The sequence below is a fragment of the Mauremys reevesii genome, linkage group 9 (genome assembly GCF_016161935.1).
Source record: "Mauremys reevesii isolate NIE-2019 linkage group 9, ASM1616193v1, whole genome shotgun sequence".
In the NCBI taxonomy this organism is placed as follows: Eukaryota; Metazoa; Chordata; order Testudines; family Geoemydidae; genus Mauremys; species Mauremys reevesii.
This window is the reverse complement of record NC_052631.1, coordinates 955,887-976,697: the sequence shown is the minus strand read 5'-3', so window position 1 is coordinate 976,697 and position 20,811 is coordinate 955,887. Positions and strand designations below refer to the sequence as shown.

The following is a 20,811-nucleotide window of genomic DNA, read 5'->3' as shown; positions in this document are numbered from 1 at the left end:
AGCGTCCTGCTTCTGATGTACTTAAAAAAAATTCTGCTATTACTTTTTGAGTCTTTGGCTATCTGTTCTTCAAATTCTTTTTTGGCCTTCCTAATTATATTTTTCCACTTCATTTCCCAGAGTTTATGCTCAAAGAAGAGCCACCACAATGATCAGAGGATTAGAACACATACTGCAAGTGACAGACTCAAGGAGCTCAATCTGTTTATCTTAACAAAGAGAAGGTTAAGGGGTGACTTGATCACCGTCTATGGCATATCTACATGGGGAACTAATATTTGGTAACAGGCTCTTCAGTCTAGCAGAGAAAGTTTGTACACGATCCAATGGCTGGAAGTTGAAGCTAGACAAATTCAGACTGGAAATAAAGCGTAAATTTCTAAAAGCGAGAGTAATTAGCCATTGGAACAATTTACCAAGGGTCATGGTGGATTCTCCATCACTGACAATGTTTAAATCAGGGGTTAGCAACCTACGTTTTTTTGATGGCACGTGGGGCGGGCTCAGCCGCTCAGCCTGCCGCCACTCTGGGGTTCCCGCTGCTGGCCCCTTGCCAGCCGGGGTCCCGCCACCAGTCCCACTCAGCACCCGCTGCCAGCCTGGGTAAAGGAACCCCAGACTGGCAGTGGGCTGAGACCCCGGCTGGCAGGAGCCAGTGGCTGAAACCCCAGAGCGGGGGCGGGCGGGGGTGCTCTGGGGTTTCCGGCTGCTGGCCCCTTGAGAGGAACAGAGTGAGAGAGAGAGAGTGAGTGTGTGTGTACACACTTCAATCTCCCAGGTCACTCAATTACAGACCTAAAAGTCGCAAGATTACAACAAAAAAAATTCAAAAAACAGACTCCAAGGAGAGACTGCTGAATTGGAATTAATTTGCAAAATTGACACCATTAAATTAGGCTTCAATAAAGACTGGGAGTGGATGGGTCATTACACAAAATAAAACTATTTCCCCATGTTTACTCCCCCTCCTTCCCTCTCCCCCCCCAACCGTTCCTCTCAACTTCTTGTCAACTGCTGCAAATGACTCATTTGCCACTAGCCATCACCTACAGCTCCCAACTAAAACCTCTCCAGCGCATCATCAAAGATCTACAACCTATCCTTAAAGATGATCCCTCACTCTCACAGATCTTGGGAGACAGGCCAGTCCTCACTTATAGACAGCCTCCCAACCTGAAGCAAATACTCACCAGCAACCGCACACCATACAACATAAACACTAACCCAGGAACCTATCCTTGCAACAAAGCCCGATGCCAGCTCTGTCCACATATCTATTCAAGTGACACCATCATAGGACCTAATCACATCAGCCACGGCATCAGGAGCTCGTTCACCTGCACATCTACCAACGTGATATATGCCATCATGTGCCAGCAATGCCCCTCTGCCATGTACGTTGGCCAAACCGGACAGTCTGTACGCAAAAGAATAAATGGACACAAAACTGACATCAGGAATCATAACGTTCAAAAACCAGTGGGAGAACACTTCAACCTCTCTAACCACTCAGTGACAGACTTGAAGGTGGCAATTTTGCAACAAAAAAACTTCAAAAACAGACTCCAAAGAGAGACTGCTGAACTCGAATTATTATGCAAATTAGATAAAATTAACTCAGGCTTAAACAGAGACTGGGAATGGTTGGGTCATTACACTAACTGAATCTATTTCCCTATGTTAAGTTCTCCTCACACCTTCTATGGGTCATCTTAATTATCACTTCAAAAGTTTTTTTTCTCCTGCTGATGATAGCTCATCTCAATTGATTAGACTCTGCCTGTTGGTATGCATACTTCCACCTTTTCATGTTCTCTGTATGTATAAATATCCCCTGTCTGTGTGTTCCATTCTATGCATCCGAAGAAGTGAGCTGTAGCTCATGAAAGCTCATGCTAAAATAAATGTGTTAGTCTCTAAGGTGCCACAAGTACTCCTGTTCTTTTCACTACAAAACGTTTTCTTCTCTCCTGCTGGTAACAGCTCACCTTAACTGATCACTCTTATCAGAGTGTGTATGGTAACACCCATTGTGTCATGTTCTCTGTGTATATATATAATCTTCCTACTGTATTTTCCACTGCATGCATCCGATGAAGTGGGCTGTAGCCCACGAAAGCTTATGCTCAAATAAATGTTAGTCTCTAAGGTGCCACAAATACTCCTGTTCTTTTTATAGTAAAGAACAGAATTGTCAGACACACAGATAAACACAATATGTTGTGTAAGAGTCAACATGGCTTTTGTAAAGGAAAATCATGCCTCACCACTCTCTTAGAATTCTCCGAGGGGGTCAACCAACATGTGAACAAGGATGATCCAGTGGATATAAGGTACCTGGGCTTTCAGAAAGCTTTGACAAGGTCCGGTCAGGCACGGGAACAGAGCCCAGGTGCTGGGGCGTGTGAGATGGCAGGAAGAGGAACGTTTGCACGGCGGGGATGTGTCACCTGCAGCCAGGCCTCACTGGCACTGTATCAGGCAGAGAGGAGCCTGCTTGGTGGCTAGGCCTGCTCAGAGCGAGTCTGGTCCACGTCCTGGGGTGATCCCGTGCGCTGCTGGGAGCAGGTTTGAGCATGGACACAAGGTGCGTCACAGGCACGCTGGGGGCTGCGCCGCCAGTTCGCCGGCACAGACAGGGCCCAGCAACCACAGCACGAGGAAGCCTCAGGCTAGACTGCCAGGCAGCGGAGTCCTTGCGATCGCTGCGGGGGAGGGCCAGACATTAGAAGCAGTCCACAAGGGGCCTGAAGCTGGCGGAGAGGTTCCCCAGTTGCTAGTATTTCAATAAAGGGAGCAGCACCCGCAGGCCACCCAAGGAAACTAAAAAGCAAAATACTGAAAACGCAAATCAAATGCTCTCAATAGCACAGAATTAACTTGTGGAACTCACTGCCACATGAGACCAGAGTTCAACAGGATTTAAAAGGGAGATTCAACGTTTATAAGGATAACATGAAATTCCAGAGTTACATGAATAAAAAGCCAAGGGATAGGAGTCCACCCACTCCCTGGCTGGGACTCGGGAGAAGACTCCTCTCTGGCCTGGTCTACACTATGCGTTTATACCGAATTTAGCAGCGTTAAACCTAATTAACCCTGCACCCATCCACACAACGAAGCCCTTTATATCAATATAAAGGGCTCTTAATACCGATATCTGTACTCCTCCCCGACAAGGGGAGTAGCGCTGAAATCGGTATTGCCATTTCGGATTAGGGTTAGTGTGGCCGCAATTTGATGGTATTGGCCTCTGGGAGCTATCCCACAGTGCACCATTGTGACCACTCTGGACTGCAATCTGGAGTTGGATGCACTGGCCAGGTAGACAGGAAAAGCCCCGCGAACTTTTGAATTTCATTTCCTGTTTGGCCTGCGTGGAGAGCTGATCAGCACAGGTGACCACGCAGAGCTCATCAGCACAGGTAACAATGCAGTCTCCTGAGAATCGAAAAAGAGCTCCAGCATGGACTGCACGGGAGGTACTGGATCTGATCACTGTATGGGGAGAGGATTCCGTGCTAACAGAACTCCGTTCCAAAAGACAAAATGAAAAAAAAACATTTGAAAAAATTTCCAAGGCCATGATGCAGAGAGGCCACACCAGGGACTCAGTACAGTGCCGTGTGAAAGTTAAGGAGCTCAGACGAGCCTACCAGAAAACCAAAGAAGCAAACGGAAGGTCCGGGGCAGGGCCGCAAACATGTCACTTCTACGCTGAGCTGCAGGCAATTCTAGGGGGGTCTGCCACCGCTGCCCCACCCCTGTCCGTGGATTCCGAGGTGGGGGTGGTAATCGCAGCCATGCCTGAGGATTCTGCGGACGGGGAAGATGAGGAGGAGGAAGAGGAGAACGAGCTTGCAGAGAACACACAGCACTCCGGTCTCCCCAACAGCCAGGAGCTTTTTCTCAGCCTGACGGAATTACCCTCCCAGCCCTCCCAAGCCACTATCCCACACAATGAAGCCATGGAAGGGACTTCTGGTGAGTGTACCTTGTAAATATAAAACATGGTTTAAAAGCAAGCGTTTTTTAATTATTAATTTGCCCTGAGGACTTGGGATGCATTTGCGGCCAGTACAGTTACTGGAAAAGTCTGTTAACATGTCTGGGGATGGAGCGGAAATCCTCCAGGGACATCTCCATGAAGCTCTTCTGGAGGTACTCCCAAAGCCTTTGCAGAAGGTTTCTGGGCAGGGCAGCCTTATTCCGTCCTCCATGGTAGGACACTTGACCACGCCATGCATGTAGCAAGTAATCTGGTATCATTGCATGACAAAGCCTAGCTGCGTATGGTCCCGGTGATTGCTGGCATTCATGCAACATCCGTTCTTTATCTCGCTGTGTTATCCTCAGGAGAGTGATATCGTTCATGATAACCTGGTTGAAATACGGGAATTTAATTAAGGGGACAGAGATGGCCATTCCTACTGGGCTGTTTGCCTGTGGCTTAAAAGAAATCCTTCCCTGCAGGTAGCCAAGCAGGGGGAGATGGGGGGTGGGGGCGTGACTGGCGCTCAGCTTTTTTGCATTTGGCTAGCAGGGATCTTCCCTATCAGCCACGCCGTGGGGGGGGAGAGTGGCTAGCAGCAATCTTCCAAGTTACCAGCTACGCAGTGGGGGGAGAGGTAAAGCGATCATCCCAGAGAATTGGATGGGGGGGTGGTTTCTGCTGCTGCACGTTAACAGGAAAGAAGCAGCACTGAACGGGCTTTGCTTTCTATTTGGGAAAGGAGGGCGCTGGATATATGAAGGCTGCAGAAGCCGAAAGACAATGGCTTACCATGGCCGCATGCATGCCGAATTCTGCTGCCCGGACCTGCGTCTGTGATCTCTAACACCAAAGCCGCAGGCACTCAATATTAAGATGCAAAGTGCGACCTTGTACTGAAATCACATGTGCTGTAAGGTGAATAGTGTTGTTCACCGTGAAAGAGTATAACCATTGTTCTGTAAAATGTATCTTTTTAAATACTTCTCTCCCTTTTTTCCCTCCCTCCTGCAGCTGCAAATTTTTCAAGTCTCCCTCCTCCGTCCCGAAGACTATCTCAGATAAGGCAGCGGGAAAAAAAGACGCGAAACGAAATGTTCTCGGAAATCATGGAAGTGACTTGCAATTAAAGAGCTCATCTGAACAAGTGGAAGGACGTGGTATCAAAGTACAGGAAAGATGCCAGTGACCGTGAGGACAGGAGGGACGAACGTGAGGACAGGAGGGACGCTCGAGATGAGAGGTGGCGGCAGGAAGATCAGAGGTGGCGGCAGGAAGATCAGCGGTGGCGGCAGGAAGATCAGCGGTGGCGGGATGCAACGCTGGAACTGCTGCGTGACCAAACAGACATGCTCCGGCGTCTGGTGGAGCTTCAGGAACGGCAGCAGGATCACAGAGTGCCGCTGCAGCCCCTGTATAACTGCCCTCCCCCCTCACTATGTTCCTTAGCCTCCTCACCCACCAGACGAGTAAGAACGCGTGTGGGGAGGCTCCGTGCACCCGCCCATTCCACCCCAGTGGACAGCCCAACCAAAAGGCTGTCATTATTTTGAAAAAATTTTAGTGGCCTTTTCCTTCCCTCCTATCCTCCTCCCAAACCCCACCTGGGCTACCTTGTCAGGTCTCTCCCTCTTTTTATAATTAATTAATAAAGAATACATGATTTTTAAACGATAGTGACTTTATTTCCTTTGCAAGCAAGCTGTGATCGAAGGGGGGAGGATGGATGGCTTACAGGGAATGAGTCAATCAAGGGGGCGGGTTTTCATCAAGGGGAAACAAACACAGCAGTCACACTGTACCCTGGCCCGTGATGAAACTCGTTTTCAAAGCTTCTCTGATGCGCACCGCTTCCTGGTGTGCTCTTCTAATCGCCCTGGTGTCTGGCTGCGCGTAATCAGCGGCCAGGTGATTTGCCTCAGCCTCCCACCCCGCTATAAAGGTCTCCCCCTTACTCTCACAGAGATTGTGGAGCACACAGCAAGCAGCAATAACATAGGGGACATTGGTTTGGCTGAGGTCTGAGCGAGTCAGTAATGTGCGCCAGCGCGCCTTTAAATGGCCAAATGCACATTCTACCACCATTCTGCACTTGCTCAGCCTATAGTTGAACAGGTCCTGACCACTGTCCAGGCTGCCTGTGTATGGCTTCATGAGCCATGGCATTAAGGGGTAGGCTGGGTCCCCCAGGATAACGACAGGCATTTCAACATCCCCAACTGTTATTTTCTGGTCTGGGAAGTAATTCCCTTGCTGCAGCCGTTTAAACAGAGTAGTGTTCCTGAAGACGCGAGCGTCATGAACCCTTCCCGGCCATCCCACGTGGATGTTGGTGAAACGTCCCTTGTGATCCACCAGTGCTTGCGGTTTATGTACTGGGTGCCCTGGTGCTCCAGTGCCAAGATAGGGATATGGGTTCCATCTATCGCCCCACCACAGTTAGGGAATCCCATTGCAGCAAAGGCATCCACTATGACCTGCACATTTCCCAGAGTCACAACCTTTCGTAGCAGCAGCTGAGCGATTGCTTTGGCTACTTGCATCACAGCAGCCCCCACACAGTAGATTTGCCCACTCCAAATTGATTCCCGACTGACCGGTAGCTGGCTGGCGTTGCAAGCTTCCAGAGGGCTATCGCCACTCGCTTCTCTACTGTGAGGGCTGCTCTCATCCTGGTATTCTGGCGTTTCAGGGCAGGGGAAAGCAAGTCACAAAGTTCCATGAAAGTGCCCTTACACATGCGAAAGTTTCACAGCCACTGAGAATCGTCCCACACCCGCAACACTATGTGGTCCCACCAGTCTGTGCTTGTTTCCCGGGCCCAAAATCAGCATTCAATGGCTAGAACCTGCCCCATTATCATCACTCTCGTCGCCGCGCTGCAGTAGCCGCCTCCTCCTCACCTGGTTTTGCAGGTCCTGGTTTAGCATAGACTGCACGAGCATGTGCGAGGTGTTTACAATGTCCATGATTGCTGTCTTGAGCTGAGCAGGCGCCATGCTTGCTGTGCTATGGCGTCTGCTCAGTTCACCCAGGAAAAAAGGCGCGAAACGGTTGTCTGCTGCTTTCACGGAGGGAGGGGTGAGGCTGTACCCAGAACCACCCGCGACAATGTTTTTTGCCCCATCAGGCACTGGGAACTCAACCCGGAATTCCAATGGGCGGGGGAGGCTGCGGGAACTACGGGATAGCTATGGAATAGCTACCCACAGTGCAACGCTCCGGAAATCGACGCTAGCCTCGGACCGTGGACGCTCACCGCCGAATTAACGTGCTTAGTGTGGCTGCGTGCACTCAACTTTATACAATCTGTTTTAAAAAACCGGTTTCTGTAAAATCGGAATAATCCCGTCGTGTAGACACACCCTCAGGGCAAGGTCTCTCTGTCACTGCCCGTTATTGGGCGTGCAGCACCGTCCCCTCACGCAGCTGGCACCCGTCTCTTTTGGCCAGCACCGCTGGGAAAGAACCCAGGACCAAGCCCTGGGTGGGAGAGTGGCAGGGCACTAGCTCCTGGGGATCTGCCAAGAGGGGTACACGGTGCCATGGAACGGCACTCGGGTAGTGCCGGGGCAGGGCTGGCCCAGGCCTCACCCCAGGGCTTCTACCCAAGCCACCCCGGTGCCCCGCATGGCACGGCTGTCCCCCCCCCCGTGTCCTGCGCCCCACGTCACTGTCACGCCCCCGCACCAGCCGCCGCGGTCCCACCCCAGTGTCCCGCACCCCCGCCCCAGCCGCCACTGACCCACCTCCCCAGTGTCCCCCCCCCCCGCCCCCCCCCCCCACCCCCGCCGCCGTCCGCCCCCCCCCCCCCCCACACACCCCCCAGCCAGCCGCGCCGCTGACCCACCTCCGCGCCCCAGTGTCCCACCCCGGCTGTCCCGCCCCAGCACCAGACGCCGCTGTCCCGCCCCGGCTGTCCCACCTCCCGCCCCAGTGTCCCGCCCCACCCCGCCCCTACCTGGCACGGGAAGGGGAGGCCCGGCAGCAGCGGGCGCAGCAGCCCCTGGGCGATCTGGCGGCTGCGCGGCTCGCTCACGAAGTGCAGGTGCAGCGCCTGGCCCGGCTCGAGGCGCGCGTGGCGCAGCAGGGAGCGCAGCGCCGCCTGGCCCCGGGCCTGCAGCGCCGAGCTCCGCGCCGCCTTGGTGAACATCATCAGCAGGTGGAGGCGGCGCGGGGCCGGGGCCGGGGCCGGGCTCTCGCGCCCCGCGCCCAGGTAGTAGAAGGCGCAGACGCCCAGCGCGGCGGCCAGGAGCAGCAGCGGGGCCCCAGGCCGGGCCATGGCTCCGGGCACCGCCGGGCTGCGCGGCAGCGGCCCCGCCTCCGAGCCACGTGGGGCGGGCGGAGCTCGCGGCGGGGCGGGGCGGGGCTCGCCTCGTTCGCCGGACAAAGGCCGAGCCCGGGGCCCCCCGGGTTCTGCCCGTTCGCGGGCGGGGCTCGGGCTCGGCAGGGGACCCCGGAGAGCGGCGAGCCCGGCGCGGCCGGGATCAGTCCATGCCCCCTCCACCCCCCCGCGAGAGGCCGGCTCGGAGCAGCGCCGCTGCCGCGCGGAGTCCGGGCTCCGCCCCGCCCGGACCGTGCCGGGCTCCGGCCCCCGCCTGGCCCCGTGACAGGTTTCACCTGCTGCGCCCCAGGCTCGGCCCGGCCCAGGGGCCAGAGCGGGTGGCCGGGGCCTGGCGCAGGGGGTTCGGTGAGGGCGCCCCGGGCGTTCCTGGATTAGGGACCCCAGCGGCGGGGGCCTGGGACTGCGGCAGGGACGAGGTAGGTGAATCCACCCCAGGGCCCTCAGGGCTCAGGCTAGCAGAGCCCAGCGGGGATCCCGAGCCTTGCAGGCCTCAAACGGGCTTTGTCTGGGCCCATGGACTGGGGCAGGTCCCGTGTTCCTAGAGTCCTGAACCTGTTCGTTCACCCCTGCGGGCTGCTCACCGCCTCCCGTGCTGGGCTGCCCAGGGCACAGCAAGAACCGATCCAGACATGTAGGTTTGTTGATGTTTTAAAGAAAGTCACAGCAGTGAAGTGGAGGAAGTCACTTAAGCACTTGGATTCAGAGACTGTGGAAGTGACAATCTCACTTTTAACAGAACTAGCTTGGTCTGCTGGTGTAGAAAGAATATTTTTCTTCTTTTGAACTAAGTCATTCCAAATTGAGAAATCGTTTGGGACCCAAAAAAAGCAGGAAAGCTTGTTTTTCTTTTCCAGATTATGAACAAGCATGAAGATGATGGAGTTAGCTGCAGAAGCCAATATTTTAAGTTTCTCATGTTGACCTGGCTGACAGACATTTTAGGTTTTTTTTTTAATATTTCATTTAACAATTTTAGCAAAAACAAACCTAATTTAAAAAACTTGAATGTTTAACTAGATTCAAAAAATGCATATGGTTGTTTTGTTAAAATATTATGTTTGCTGTTGGAAGAAAAAAAATCCAGAATACACAACGTTGTTTTAGTTAAATAAAAATGTAAGTGTCTGTCTGGTGATGTGAAGAGAAGAATGAGGGGGGATTTGATAGCTGCTTTCAACTACCTGAAAGCAGGTTCCAAAGAGGATGGATCTAGACTGTTCTCAGTGGTGGCAGATGACAAAACAAGGAGTAATGGTCTCAAGTTGCAGAGGGGGAGGTTTATGTTGGACATTAGGAAAAACTTTTTCACTAGGAGGGTGGTGAAGAACTGGAATGGGTTCCCTAGGGAGGTGGTGGAATCTCCTTCCTTAGAGGTTTTTAAGGTCAGGCTTGACAAAGCCCTGGCTGGGATGATTTAGTTGGGTTTGGTCCTGCTTTGAGCAGGGGGTTGGACTAGATACCTCCTGAGGTCCCTTCCAACCCTGAGATTCTATGATTCTAGGATATTCTCCTCCTAATACAGCATAGCAAGAAAATCCTCCAAATACTAACGATTAACCTGTTGATTTGGAGATATTTATGAAGTCATTGGGAGGTGAACTATCAGCTTCAATTACCTTTGGTAAATGAAATAACCAATCATTCATTTTCTGATATAGCTGTAAAACTAATCTGAAAAGTTTTCAAAATAAATCACTTTAAAAATGTATAGTGCGTACCTTCTAAAAATGAAACCTACAGCTGAGTTGTGAAGAATATGTATTCATGTTATAAGAATGCACTTATATGTAGAAATCCATGATTAAATAGAGCCTTCCTGACTAGTGATTTAAATCAATTTGATTTATATGAAATCCACCTTGCCAGAGCATATTCAGTGCCTCTCTGACCATAGAGCACGCACACTGGGGTCATTACTAGGAGATGAGAGATACACTCCAGCATGCTCAGAAAGGACACAATCTTCAGAGGTTTCAGCTGTCAAAAAAATCAAAGAAGTCTCTGCTGAGTACGTGACACCTGCCATTTTAAAAGCCTTATAAATGACCAATTTGGGGTTGTTTTCCATGGGGAAGATAAAAGGCACCTCCCTCACACAAAGACCCCCTCCACTGCCAAAGTTCAGCTCCCTAATCCAAAGCATCGGGGTGTGGGAACATTTCAAAGACAAGATCAAGAATTTTGTAACATCAACAGAACAATGTATTTTCCTCTAGCCTTGTTCTCAGAAACAGCCAAACTGCTTGGACTGAATTTAAAAAAATAAGTCATCCTGAGGCAGACACCTGGCATGGAAAATTTCAGCCCAAACAGTTACATTTTGGTAAAATTTTAAACAGAAAAGGGGGTCTTATAATGGGACATGCATCCGACGAAGTGAGTATTCACCCACGAAAGCTCATGCTCCAAAACGTCTGTTAGTCTATAAGGTGCCACAAGAGTCTTTGCTGCTTTTACATAATGGGAAGAGTTAGGCAACCTGAATAATAGGCAGTGCTACCAACCCCACCTATAGTATGTTTGGGAGGATTCTTTCCAGTTTTGTTTCAGATTGGCTGCAACACTTGTTCCACCTCTGCATTAGTCTGGACAACTTCTTTCAAAATCCATCAGAAATAATCAGCTCTTTAAATTGAAACTTCATTTAGAAAAACTGCAAACTGGGATGATTTGAGTAGCTAAGAAATTGAAATTTCCTTCTGCAGAATTCCTAAACTCTGCAGGAGAGGCTCCTTCCTGACGCAGTGATTGGAAGCGTTACTCTGCCACAGCACCGGCCATTGCTGAACTTTTACTCACAAATGCAATATGCCAAGGGTAGGTGTAGCTCACAGCGAAACTAGCAATTGAAGGCTACTTGCTTTAAGATGTATTAACTTTTAGTTCCAAGAGTGTGGCAAAGTCTTGACAGATGTACACATTTCAACAGGATTTTGCAGCATACAAAGTCTTTATTCAAGTATAGTATTTACAATTCTTACATAATGTACATAGAGTAACTATAAAGATAATGTATTTTTCTTCATTTACAATGAAACTACAATAAAACTACATTCAAGTTTTTGATACAAAGTCTATAGACTTATTAAATGCAAAGTAGGGCTGGTTATACATTCTTTCCAATTATGCATTTAGGAAACAAACAAAAAAATCACAAGTGAATAAAAGCATTTACTACTGGAATGGTTCAAAAACAGTCTAGTACAGATGTACTCAGGGATAGATACAGAAAGTAATTTATCACTCCAAACAGAATAACCATCCAGTTTGAGGAAACATGGTTTGATTCCTCAGTAATTACTATCATGGGAAAAATTCTGATCTTAAGATAAAAATCAAGTGGGAATTTTCCTCTCTTACCATCTCCTTCCACAGGAAAAGAGAGAGAAGAAATACAGTCTGCAGAAAGGTAAAGAATGGGGAAGGGGGGGAATGCAAATAAAAAGTACATTCATCTCCTCCCCACATCATGTCTGTACATAGTTGGTTGACTGTTAAGTGTCCATTTGTACAAACAGATATTGATACTGAGACGTGTGTGTGTCAGGCAGAACTCTGTGCGAAGGAGTATCAACCATGGCATTGTATTTAACTGGGGAAAATATTCTTTTACCTATCTGTAAGTGGATGGATAGTGGATGTTTTCAGAATTGGCTTTTAAAATGCTTTCAGTATCTTAATCCGTTCTTATCCTTTTGATGTACAAATATTCATGCCTTGGACTCAAGGCACGTGTACATTATTTGGAATTCTATGAAATGGTCCCTTTATGTTCTCTGTGCCATTCAGAGATATTATTATTAAAATGCATACTTCACATGCACGTTCGGTTAAAAACAGGATTTCCGTGCTTCTCAGCAGCTGTCTATACATACTGAAAACATCACAGCAAATGTTACACTTCTTCTAGTTCTCATGTATCCCTTGCACCAATGCTTACAAATAATTGGTATACATCAAACATGCTGTGGGTATAAGTCATGATTCAGAACGAGAGAGACTCTCCATTTTATATGGAGAATTAACTGATAAACCAACAGCACATGGAGGGGGTTTGTTTACATGTCACCCTGGCTACATGTAAAGCAAGTGAAAATGAATCCCTACAAGTGAAAGATACAGACAGTATCTTCCAACATACCATGAACATTATAAATCATTAAGAGCATAATCTGAGTCCAGTGAAGTCAATGGGAAGGTTCCCACTGATTTCAATGAGGTTGAGATTAGGTCCCAGTTGTACAGGCGAGGAAACTAAATTCTACCATGTATTAATGAACTCAAGTGCATGTTCCAACTGCTACACGAGTGAAAGCAAAGCAAGACTTCTACCACCGACTGGATCCACTCAAACTTAAGGAAAAGGATAATCATTTCAATATGTCAAATAGCATAAAATCCAGCAGAGTACAGAAATACCTGAATATATAATCATTGTACCGACAGTAACAGAAAATAGGAAGCCTTAAAAACAAGTATAGATTGTAATGAAACATTACAGCCACAATTTTAATCAGCAGGTAATCTACGTAAGTCATGTCAAAACAAAGTGTGCTAAAATGTACTATGTGCTTTTCCATATTTACTCATTCCAAAAGTCTTTCTGCACATCTGGCCCTGGCTAGGATAATGATAATAAAAGCCTTCAGTGGGGGGTAGCCAATACTAGGAATTCACATCATTTTATAATACATTTATTTTAAACTGTGTTAAGAAAATACTGCTGCCTTCGCCACAAATTAAGACCAGTTGTATTCTACACATATATGAGAGTATGAACTGAAACTCAACTCCCCATTACTTGGCACATGGTTCAGCAGATACTAAAGCATGATGGAGTCTTACTGCATGCACACTATTCAAGTTATATTCAGATTCACCTCGTAGCATGAGTGGGAATTTCCTAATCCTACTAAGCAAAACAGCAGCACAGGAGTTATAGATTTGGCCATCAAGGACCATCTCTAAAGCCGGAGGGTCAATTGTACTTCGTCCAGCTAACTGAAGACTTGATCTTGGTATACACCAGATAGCTTCACAGCATGTCTATTTTTGTCAGTGTCACTGATCACAAAAATGCTCTTCTGGTGAATGCACATTACGCTGCACGTCTCAGCATACATACCTGGCCAAGGAACTACACTGCATAGCCTGGGCTGCCAAAACCACTTCCCAAGTTTTTACAAACTCTAGGGCTTCCTAGCACTCTGATACGATCTACAGATCATACACATCAACGAACAATCCAAGCAGATTCTACAATTTAGCATAAACGCAGTATCAAAAGCTAGGTCACTCACTCCCCGACTGACGAGAGCTGGGAACGCAGCAGGGGCTCCACACAGCTACAGAGAAAGAGAGCTGTGCTTTAGGGAATCCTTTTGCAAGCTTAAGCAGCAGCCCTGAGTGACTAGGAAGGAAATGCTGCCAGTGGTCACAAAGATGGAGATGTGGCATGGGGCATCTCAGAGGAGAGACTTCCAATATCCTTCAGTACTATGGAATAAAGACAGTGATCGTGCCCTGAAGCTTCGGGCAGCTTTTCTATACAGTCGCTCTCATTGTACACCAAGCATTACTTGTAACGCAAGACAAGGCAGCTAGACAAAACTGTATCTAAAATGTGTACTCTATCCTGGGCATATCTTACACAGCATCTCAACGGTACGTGTGAAGCTTCCACTCTATAAGCTCTACTAACTTCCTCAAGATAGAATGCTAGTTAATATGACACATCAGAGAGCATGCAATCATTCTACTCAGAAGCCACTCCTGTTTAAAAAAAGCTTATGAAACTCATTTGTAAGCAATAACCTCAAATGTATTACTGTTCAAAATAAATGCAGTTAAAATGGGCACAATTTACTTTGCTTAAAGTAATTAGGCTACAAATAAAGCAATAATGAGACTGTAAAATTCACCCATTTACCAAAATAATCTACTGGACACTGTCTGTAGCATGAAGATCTTATTCTGGCATCAAAGATCTTTCACATATTTTATTTTTGATTAGATATTTAATGCACAAGGATAAATATTTAAAATAGCTGTCTGAAATGTAACATGCCTGGAAAGCTTAATTTTATCACACATTTACATACATTTAGAAAGTCCCTTCTCTATTTGCATTATAACAATCTAATGGTTTTAAATCTCACTTATTTCCAAAGTAAATTTTAGCAGCAGCATAGCACATTGTTCTAATAGTTGAGGCAGATTACAGGAAATCTGCAGTAATTTGGAAGACCTACCTAGAAATCCTTCTTACACTGTTCAAAGTGCCAGCAAATGAAGGACCAATAACTAAAAGTCTGAGATGCTTTTGGGGCTCAGGTGGGTATTATCTATCTATATGCTATATACTGTAAATACATAGATAAATCTGTACTTCTATACATCACGTACATGTGCACATTGACAGAATGCAGGATGGAGCCCACTGAAGAGTTCTTGTTGCTGCCAGTAGAATACCACTTTGGATGATATTCATTTTTTTAGAGCAGCGGTACAGTAAGACTTCCAGGTTTTCTATTACAGGCCCTATTTTAGAAAGTAAGTGCACAGACTATATTAGGGCAGGCTTTGGCAAAAAGCATTGATTGCCCCGAGTGCAGGATGACTACATCCCTTGTGAGTGTTTTAATATTTCTTTATTGGGAACAATCCTGACAACAGCTTGGCGGGAGAGGCAACCTTCATTAGTATGACTGTCCTGTGTTAATGCTTTGTTTGGCTCACCATTTAGTTTCTACTCCCTAATTCCAGTTTTTGAGATGCATTTTGATGTCAGTCAGTTGAATGCATTAAAAACCAAACTTGATGGCATTAGGGGATCAAACTTACTCCTAAGGGAAAGTTCCACAGAGAATCAAATAAGCAACTTTATTCACAGCAAGTCTTAATGTAAAAAAGGAAAGTAGCTGCTTTTCTAACATTTGGTCCTCCAGAATATGCACACACAGTGACAGGACAGCGTCACTGGCCTAATGGCCTGCACTGTTGGAAGGAGTCAGCTGTGAGTCTGCAACAACAAGATCATTTCCTGTGTTGGTAGCACACCGGGGCAGAGGGGAGGGAGGATCGTGTGTGTCACAGGCCGATGTACAGAAGGGAAGTTCAGGCAGGTGATCACCACCTTTCCCATTCAGACAGACTGGACAGGGAAAGGGGAAGCTGGTTCTTGCCTTAAGAGATGGGAGCTGTAGGGCTCTAGCCAGGCAGAATGGGGGAGACGGGGAAATTGTGCTGCTAGGGACTGCTCATAAGCAATGATGATCTGCTCATCCCACAACACTTACAGGTTATGAGTTCTGCAACGGTCCCAGCCTCCGCCAGCCTTGAGTGTGACTCAACCTAATCCTGCTTCCACATGGCAGAATAGAACACTCTCCAACCAGAGGCAGCATCCCTTGCTACAACAGCTCCATCTCCAGCTGCTGCGGTATTCACCCTGAATCACATGTGGCAAATTACACCTCCCACCCAGCCTAAGGCTACACTAGAGGGCTCACTCAATCCAGACTACCAAATATCTAAGAAAAAGCATATAATGAAAGCAGTTCAAAAAAAATAAAGACCGCTGCTCTATAAGCATTAGAAAAGAACCAGGTTTAGTTCTTTTCCTTCTTAGACATTCATGACTTCTGTGAATCTGATTGCTGAAAACGGTTTAGCTTCTCTGGATTATTGGATGCCATTTGTGAAAAATCACGAAAAATGTCCTGGTAAGTTTCATCTCCTGGGTAGAAGAAAAAAAATAAATTAGGAAAATATTTCTAAAATATTTATCATGATGGCTAACACCATGCATCATCTCACAAATGTCCTAGTCATTACTGCATAACATTTATATAACAGATTGTTCATACATGGTATAAAATTGATTGGTGACATGAAAGCTGACAGAGACTGGTTAACTACATGCATATTCTATAAAAGCAAATTAAACAAAGCCAAATTATACCTGAAAATAGCGCCTCAAAGGCAGCCACACAGAGGAAAGTTCAGAGTTAGAAAGGAGAGATGCAAGCATTTTAAAACAATGTAAAAAACATGTTTAACATATACACAATAAAATCATTATTTTAAAAACAAAATAGTCAAAAGGATTCTTTGCTGCTTCTACAGAACCAGACTAACACGGCTACCCCTCTGATAGTCAAAATAGGCTCTCTTGAAAGTAGATCTATGGCAGAAATAAGGGATGAAGAAAAAATTTCATAACCAGCTAGTACATAATATAACAAATTATTAGCAAGCAACAGTATAAGAGCAGAGCACATTCCTACATTACTGAGGAAATTAAAGTTTGCAAGTGCTGGTGCTTTAGTATTAATAGGTAAAATGGCATTTTGTTTTTTTTTTAATGCAATATTTGTCTTATACTTGGGAGTCTCTTTACACTAAGACAATGACCCATTGCTGATCATGTTTCTTTCAGCAGTATCACCCAGCCCCCTTCAATGGGTACTGAAAATGATTTCACTGATAGACTGTGGAGCATGGAAAGGAGATTTGTTCCAAGTCTCTCTTCCTGTCCTGTCTACACTAGCAGCTAAGCAATTGTCTTCCACTGTATTTATTCATGTGCTGGAACGCTTTGCAGAAGCAGGGAATATGCTGCCATCCAAAACCTGCCCCTTCCCAGTCAGGAAAGGAGCATGCAAGGCCTAAACGCTGCTGTTCCCTGTCTGACAACTCCATTATATGCTGCACAACGTAAGAGAAGAGGGGAATCAAAAGTTTACCTCTCTCACCGACTACAGTGGTGTGCAACAGACACCTCCCTTCCCTCTGGCTAGCTGGCGAAGGGAAGCAGATATTCCCCTCTTCATCCATTTCCATATGGCGTGGTTTTAAATGACTTTACAGAGCCTTTAAGCAGGGCCGGTTCTAGCATTTTTGCCGCCCTAAGCAGCAAAAAAAAAAAAAAAAAAAAAGCTGCGATCGGCGGCAGCTCTACCGCCACCACTTCATTCTTCGGGGGCAATTCGGCGGCAGGTCCTTCCCTCTGAGAGGGACTGAGGGACCCGCCGCTGAAGAGCCGGACGTGCTGCCCCTTCCCCTTGGCTGCCCCAAGCACCTGCTTGCTGTGCTGGTGCCTGGAGCCAGCCCTACCTTTAAGGGACAGGGAATAGAAGGTTACATTGTCATTATGTCTTTCCGCCATTTTATATGTGCATTTCCAGTGCCAAAACTGTGTCATTCCTGTGTATTTGTGGTTAGCATTGTGTTCATTTGAAAACAGAGATTCTCAGAAATGACATTGCCAGCAGGTCGAGGGACGTGATCATTCCCCTCTATTTGGCACTGGTGAAGCCATATCTGGAGTATTGAGATCCCCACTACAGAAGGGATGTGGACACATTGGAAAGAGTCCAACAGAGGACAACGAAAATAATCAGGGGGCTGGGCACATGACTTGTGAGGAGAGGCTGAGGGAACTGAGCTTGTTTAAGTCTGCTGAAGAGAAGAGTGAGGGGGGATTTGATAGCAGCCTTCAACTACCTGAAGGGGGGGTTCCAAAGAGGATGGAGCTTGGCTGTTCTCAGTGGTGGCAGATGACAGAACAAGGAGCAATGGTCTCAGGTTGCAGTGGGGGAGGTTTAGGTTGGATATTAGGAAACACTATTTCACTAGGAGGGTGGTGAAGCACTGGAATGGGTTACCTAGGGAGGTGGTGGAATCTCCATCCTTAGAGGTTTTTAAGGCCAGGCTTGACAAAGCCCTGGCTGGGATGATTTAGTTGGTGTTGGTCCTGCTTTGAGCAGGAGGTTGGACTAGATGACCTCCTGAGGTCCCGTCCAACCCTGATATTCTATGATTCCATGACAGCTGGCCAGAACAAAATTAGAATAGTGGCAGGGTTTACATAAAAATGTAACCATATAGAAATCTTCCCCAACTCTAAACAAGAAAGAACAGTCACTAGCACATTTTAAAAAGGAACTTCCTTTCTATTGAAATTCCTTTCCGTTTTCAGGTTTAGCTCCAAGCACTTTTTGAGACCTGAACAGGCACACAGCATGTGTTTGCTTGTAACAGCTACTGCTAATTACTTCTACTGAGAGGCAAGCATACAACAAAACTGGAGTCGTGATCATTCATCTAGAGAATATACACTAAGGCCTGGTCTACACTACAAGTTTATTTCAAATTTAGCAGCGTTAAACCAAATTAACGCTGCACCCATCCACACAACGAAGCCCTTTATTTCGATATAAAGGGCTCTTAATATCGATATCTGTACTCCTCCCCAACGAGAGGAGTAGTGCTGAAATCGGTATTGCCATTTCGGATTAGGGTTAGTGTGGCCGCAATTCAATGGTATTGGCCTCCAGGAGCTATCCCACAGTGCACCATTGTGACTGCTCTGGACAGCAATCTGAACTTGGATGCACTGGACAGATAGACAGTAAAAGCCCCACGAACTTTTGAATTTCATTTCCTGTTTGCCCAGCGTGGAGTGCTGATCAGCACAGGTGACCATGCAGTCCCAGAATCAAAAAAGAGCTCCATTGTGTACAGGAGATACTGAATCTGATCTCTGTATGGGGAGATGAATCTGTTCTATCAGAACTCCGTTCCAATAGACGAAATGCCAAAACATTTGAAAAAATCTCCAAGGCTATGAGGGACAGAGGCCACAACAGGGACTTGACACAGTGCTGCGTGAAACTTAAGGAGCTGAGACAAGTGTACCAGAAAGCCAAAGAATGAAATGGACGCTCACGGAGGGAGGGACGACTAACTATCCCACAGTTCCCGCACTCTCTGAAAACCATTTGAATTCTTGGCTGAGCTCCCAAAGCCTGAAGGGTCAAAAACATTGTCGCAGGTGGTTCAGGGTATGTGTCATCAGCCCCCACATGAAACCAAAGGGAAGAAAAAAATAGTTTCTCGCCTTTTTTCAATGTCACCATACGTCTACTGGATGCTGCTGGCAGACACGGTGCTGCAGCGCTACACAGCAGCATCCCCTTCCCTTGCGGACGGCAGACGGTACAGTAGGACTGAAAGCCATCATCGTAGTCCCGTGAGTGCTCCTGGCTGGCCTCCATGAGGTCGGCTGGCGGTGCCTGGGCCAAAATGAGAATGACTCCCAGTCATTCTCTTCTTTAAGTTTTGTCTCCTGGAGATTCACTCCTGCCTGGAATATCATAGCAGCTGGAGGCTGCCCTCCCCTCCCCCCTTTAATCTCAGCTTGCAGAGGCAATAAAGTCAGTGTTGTTTCTTATTCCTGCATTCTTTATTACTTCATCACACAAATGGGGGATAACTGCCATGGTAACCCAGGAGGGGTCGGGGAGGAGGGAAACAACGGGTGGCGTTGTTGCAGGGGCACCCCCTAGAATGGCATGCAGCTCATCATTTCTGCGGGATGTCTGGGGCTCTGACCCGGAGCGGCCGTTTGCCTCTCTGGTTCTTTAGTAGTCTTGCCTGATATTCTAGGCAGGACTGACTCTCCCTTTAGACAAAACTTAAAGAAGAGAATGACCTGGGGAGTCATTCCCATTTTTGTCCATGCGCCCCCAGCCAACCTCACCGAGGCCGGCCAGGAGCACCCATGACAGCGGCAGATGGAACAGTGTGACTGGTTGCCATCACTGTCAACTTGCAAAGCAGCAGACAGTACAGTAGAGCTGGTAACCGTCTTTGCTAACTTGCAAAAGACAAGGGGATGCTGCTGTGTAGCGCTGCAGTACCGCGTCTGTCAGCACCATCCAGTAGACATATGGTGACAGTGAAAAAAGGCTGAACGGGCTCCATGGCTGCCATGTTATTGCATCTGCCCGGGCAATCCAGGGAAAATGGCGCAAAACGATTGTCTGCCGCTGCTTTCACGGAGGGAGAATTGTCTGACAACATTAACCCAGAATCACCCGCGACACTGTTTTTGCCCCATCATGCATTGGTATCTCAACCCAGAATTCCAATGGGCGTGGGAAACTGCGGGAACTATGGGATAGCTACCCACAGTGCAACGCTCCGGAAATCGACGCTAGCCTCGGTACATGGACGCACACCGCCGAATTAATGTGCTTAGTGTGGCCACGTGCCCTCGACTTTAAACAATCTGTTTCCAAAAACCGGTTTCTGTAAAATTGGAATAATCCCGTAGTGTAGACATACCCTAAAGAACACAAGTCAGAGCTGACCATGTCTAATGCATGTTATTAAAACAACAACACAGTAGAAATTGATTCCATGGATGAACTAGTGTTGCAGTTCAATTAACACATTTGATTCTTTGATGTTGCCTCAAGAAAAACTGTTTGTGCAAGATACATTTTTGGCTCTATTTTTGGCTATTTTGGATGATAACAAAAAAGTATCACATACAAAAATAGACGAGTAAAATAAAGTGTCCCTTAAGTTTGTACACTGCATGAAAATACTTAATACTGTAAACCTTGTAAATATTATTTTAAAGTGTTTAAAACTGAAATCTGGGAAGTCCCTTTCTAAGCAAAAT

The 20,811-nt window shown here is 47.1% G+C and overlaps 2 protein-coding genes across 4 annotated transcripts in view; both read right to left on the bottom strand.

The window, feature by feature from the left end:
- Positions 1-8,294, bottom strand: part of XXYLT1 (xyloside xylosyltransferase 1) — an 83,153-nt gene extending 74,859 nt beyond the window's left edge. The window contains exon 1 of one of the 2 annotated variants that reach the window (XM_039488143.1): positions 7,953-8,294. In XM_039488143.1, the coding sequence (XP_039344077.1) occupies positions 7,953-8,273 (321 nt within the window). In that variant the 5' untranslated portion in view covers positions 8,274-8,294. The remainder of the gene's footprint in view (positions 1-7,952) is intronic. The other variant, XM_039488142.1, reaches the window with a different exon arrangement.
- Positions 8,295-14,289: 5,995 nt separating this feature from the next.
- ACAP2 (ArfGAP with coiled-coil, ankyrin repeat and PH domains 2) overlaps positions 14,290-20,811 on the bottom strand; it is a 119,037-nt gene continuing 112,515 nt past the window's right edge. For both annotated transcript variants that reach the window (XM_039486918.1, XM_039486919.1), the window contains one exon: positions 14,290-16,074. In XM_039486918.1, coding sequence (XP_039342852.1) covers positions 15,971-16,074 — 104 coding nt within the window. In that variant the 3' untranslated portion in view covers positions 14,290-15,970. The remainder of the gene's footprint in view (positions 16,075-20,811) is intronic.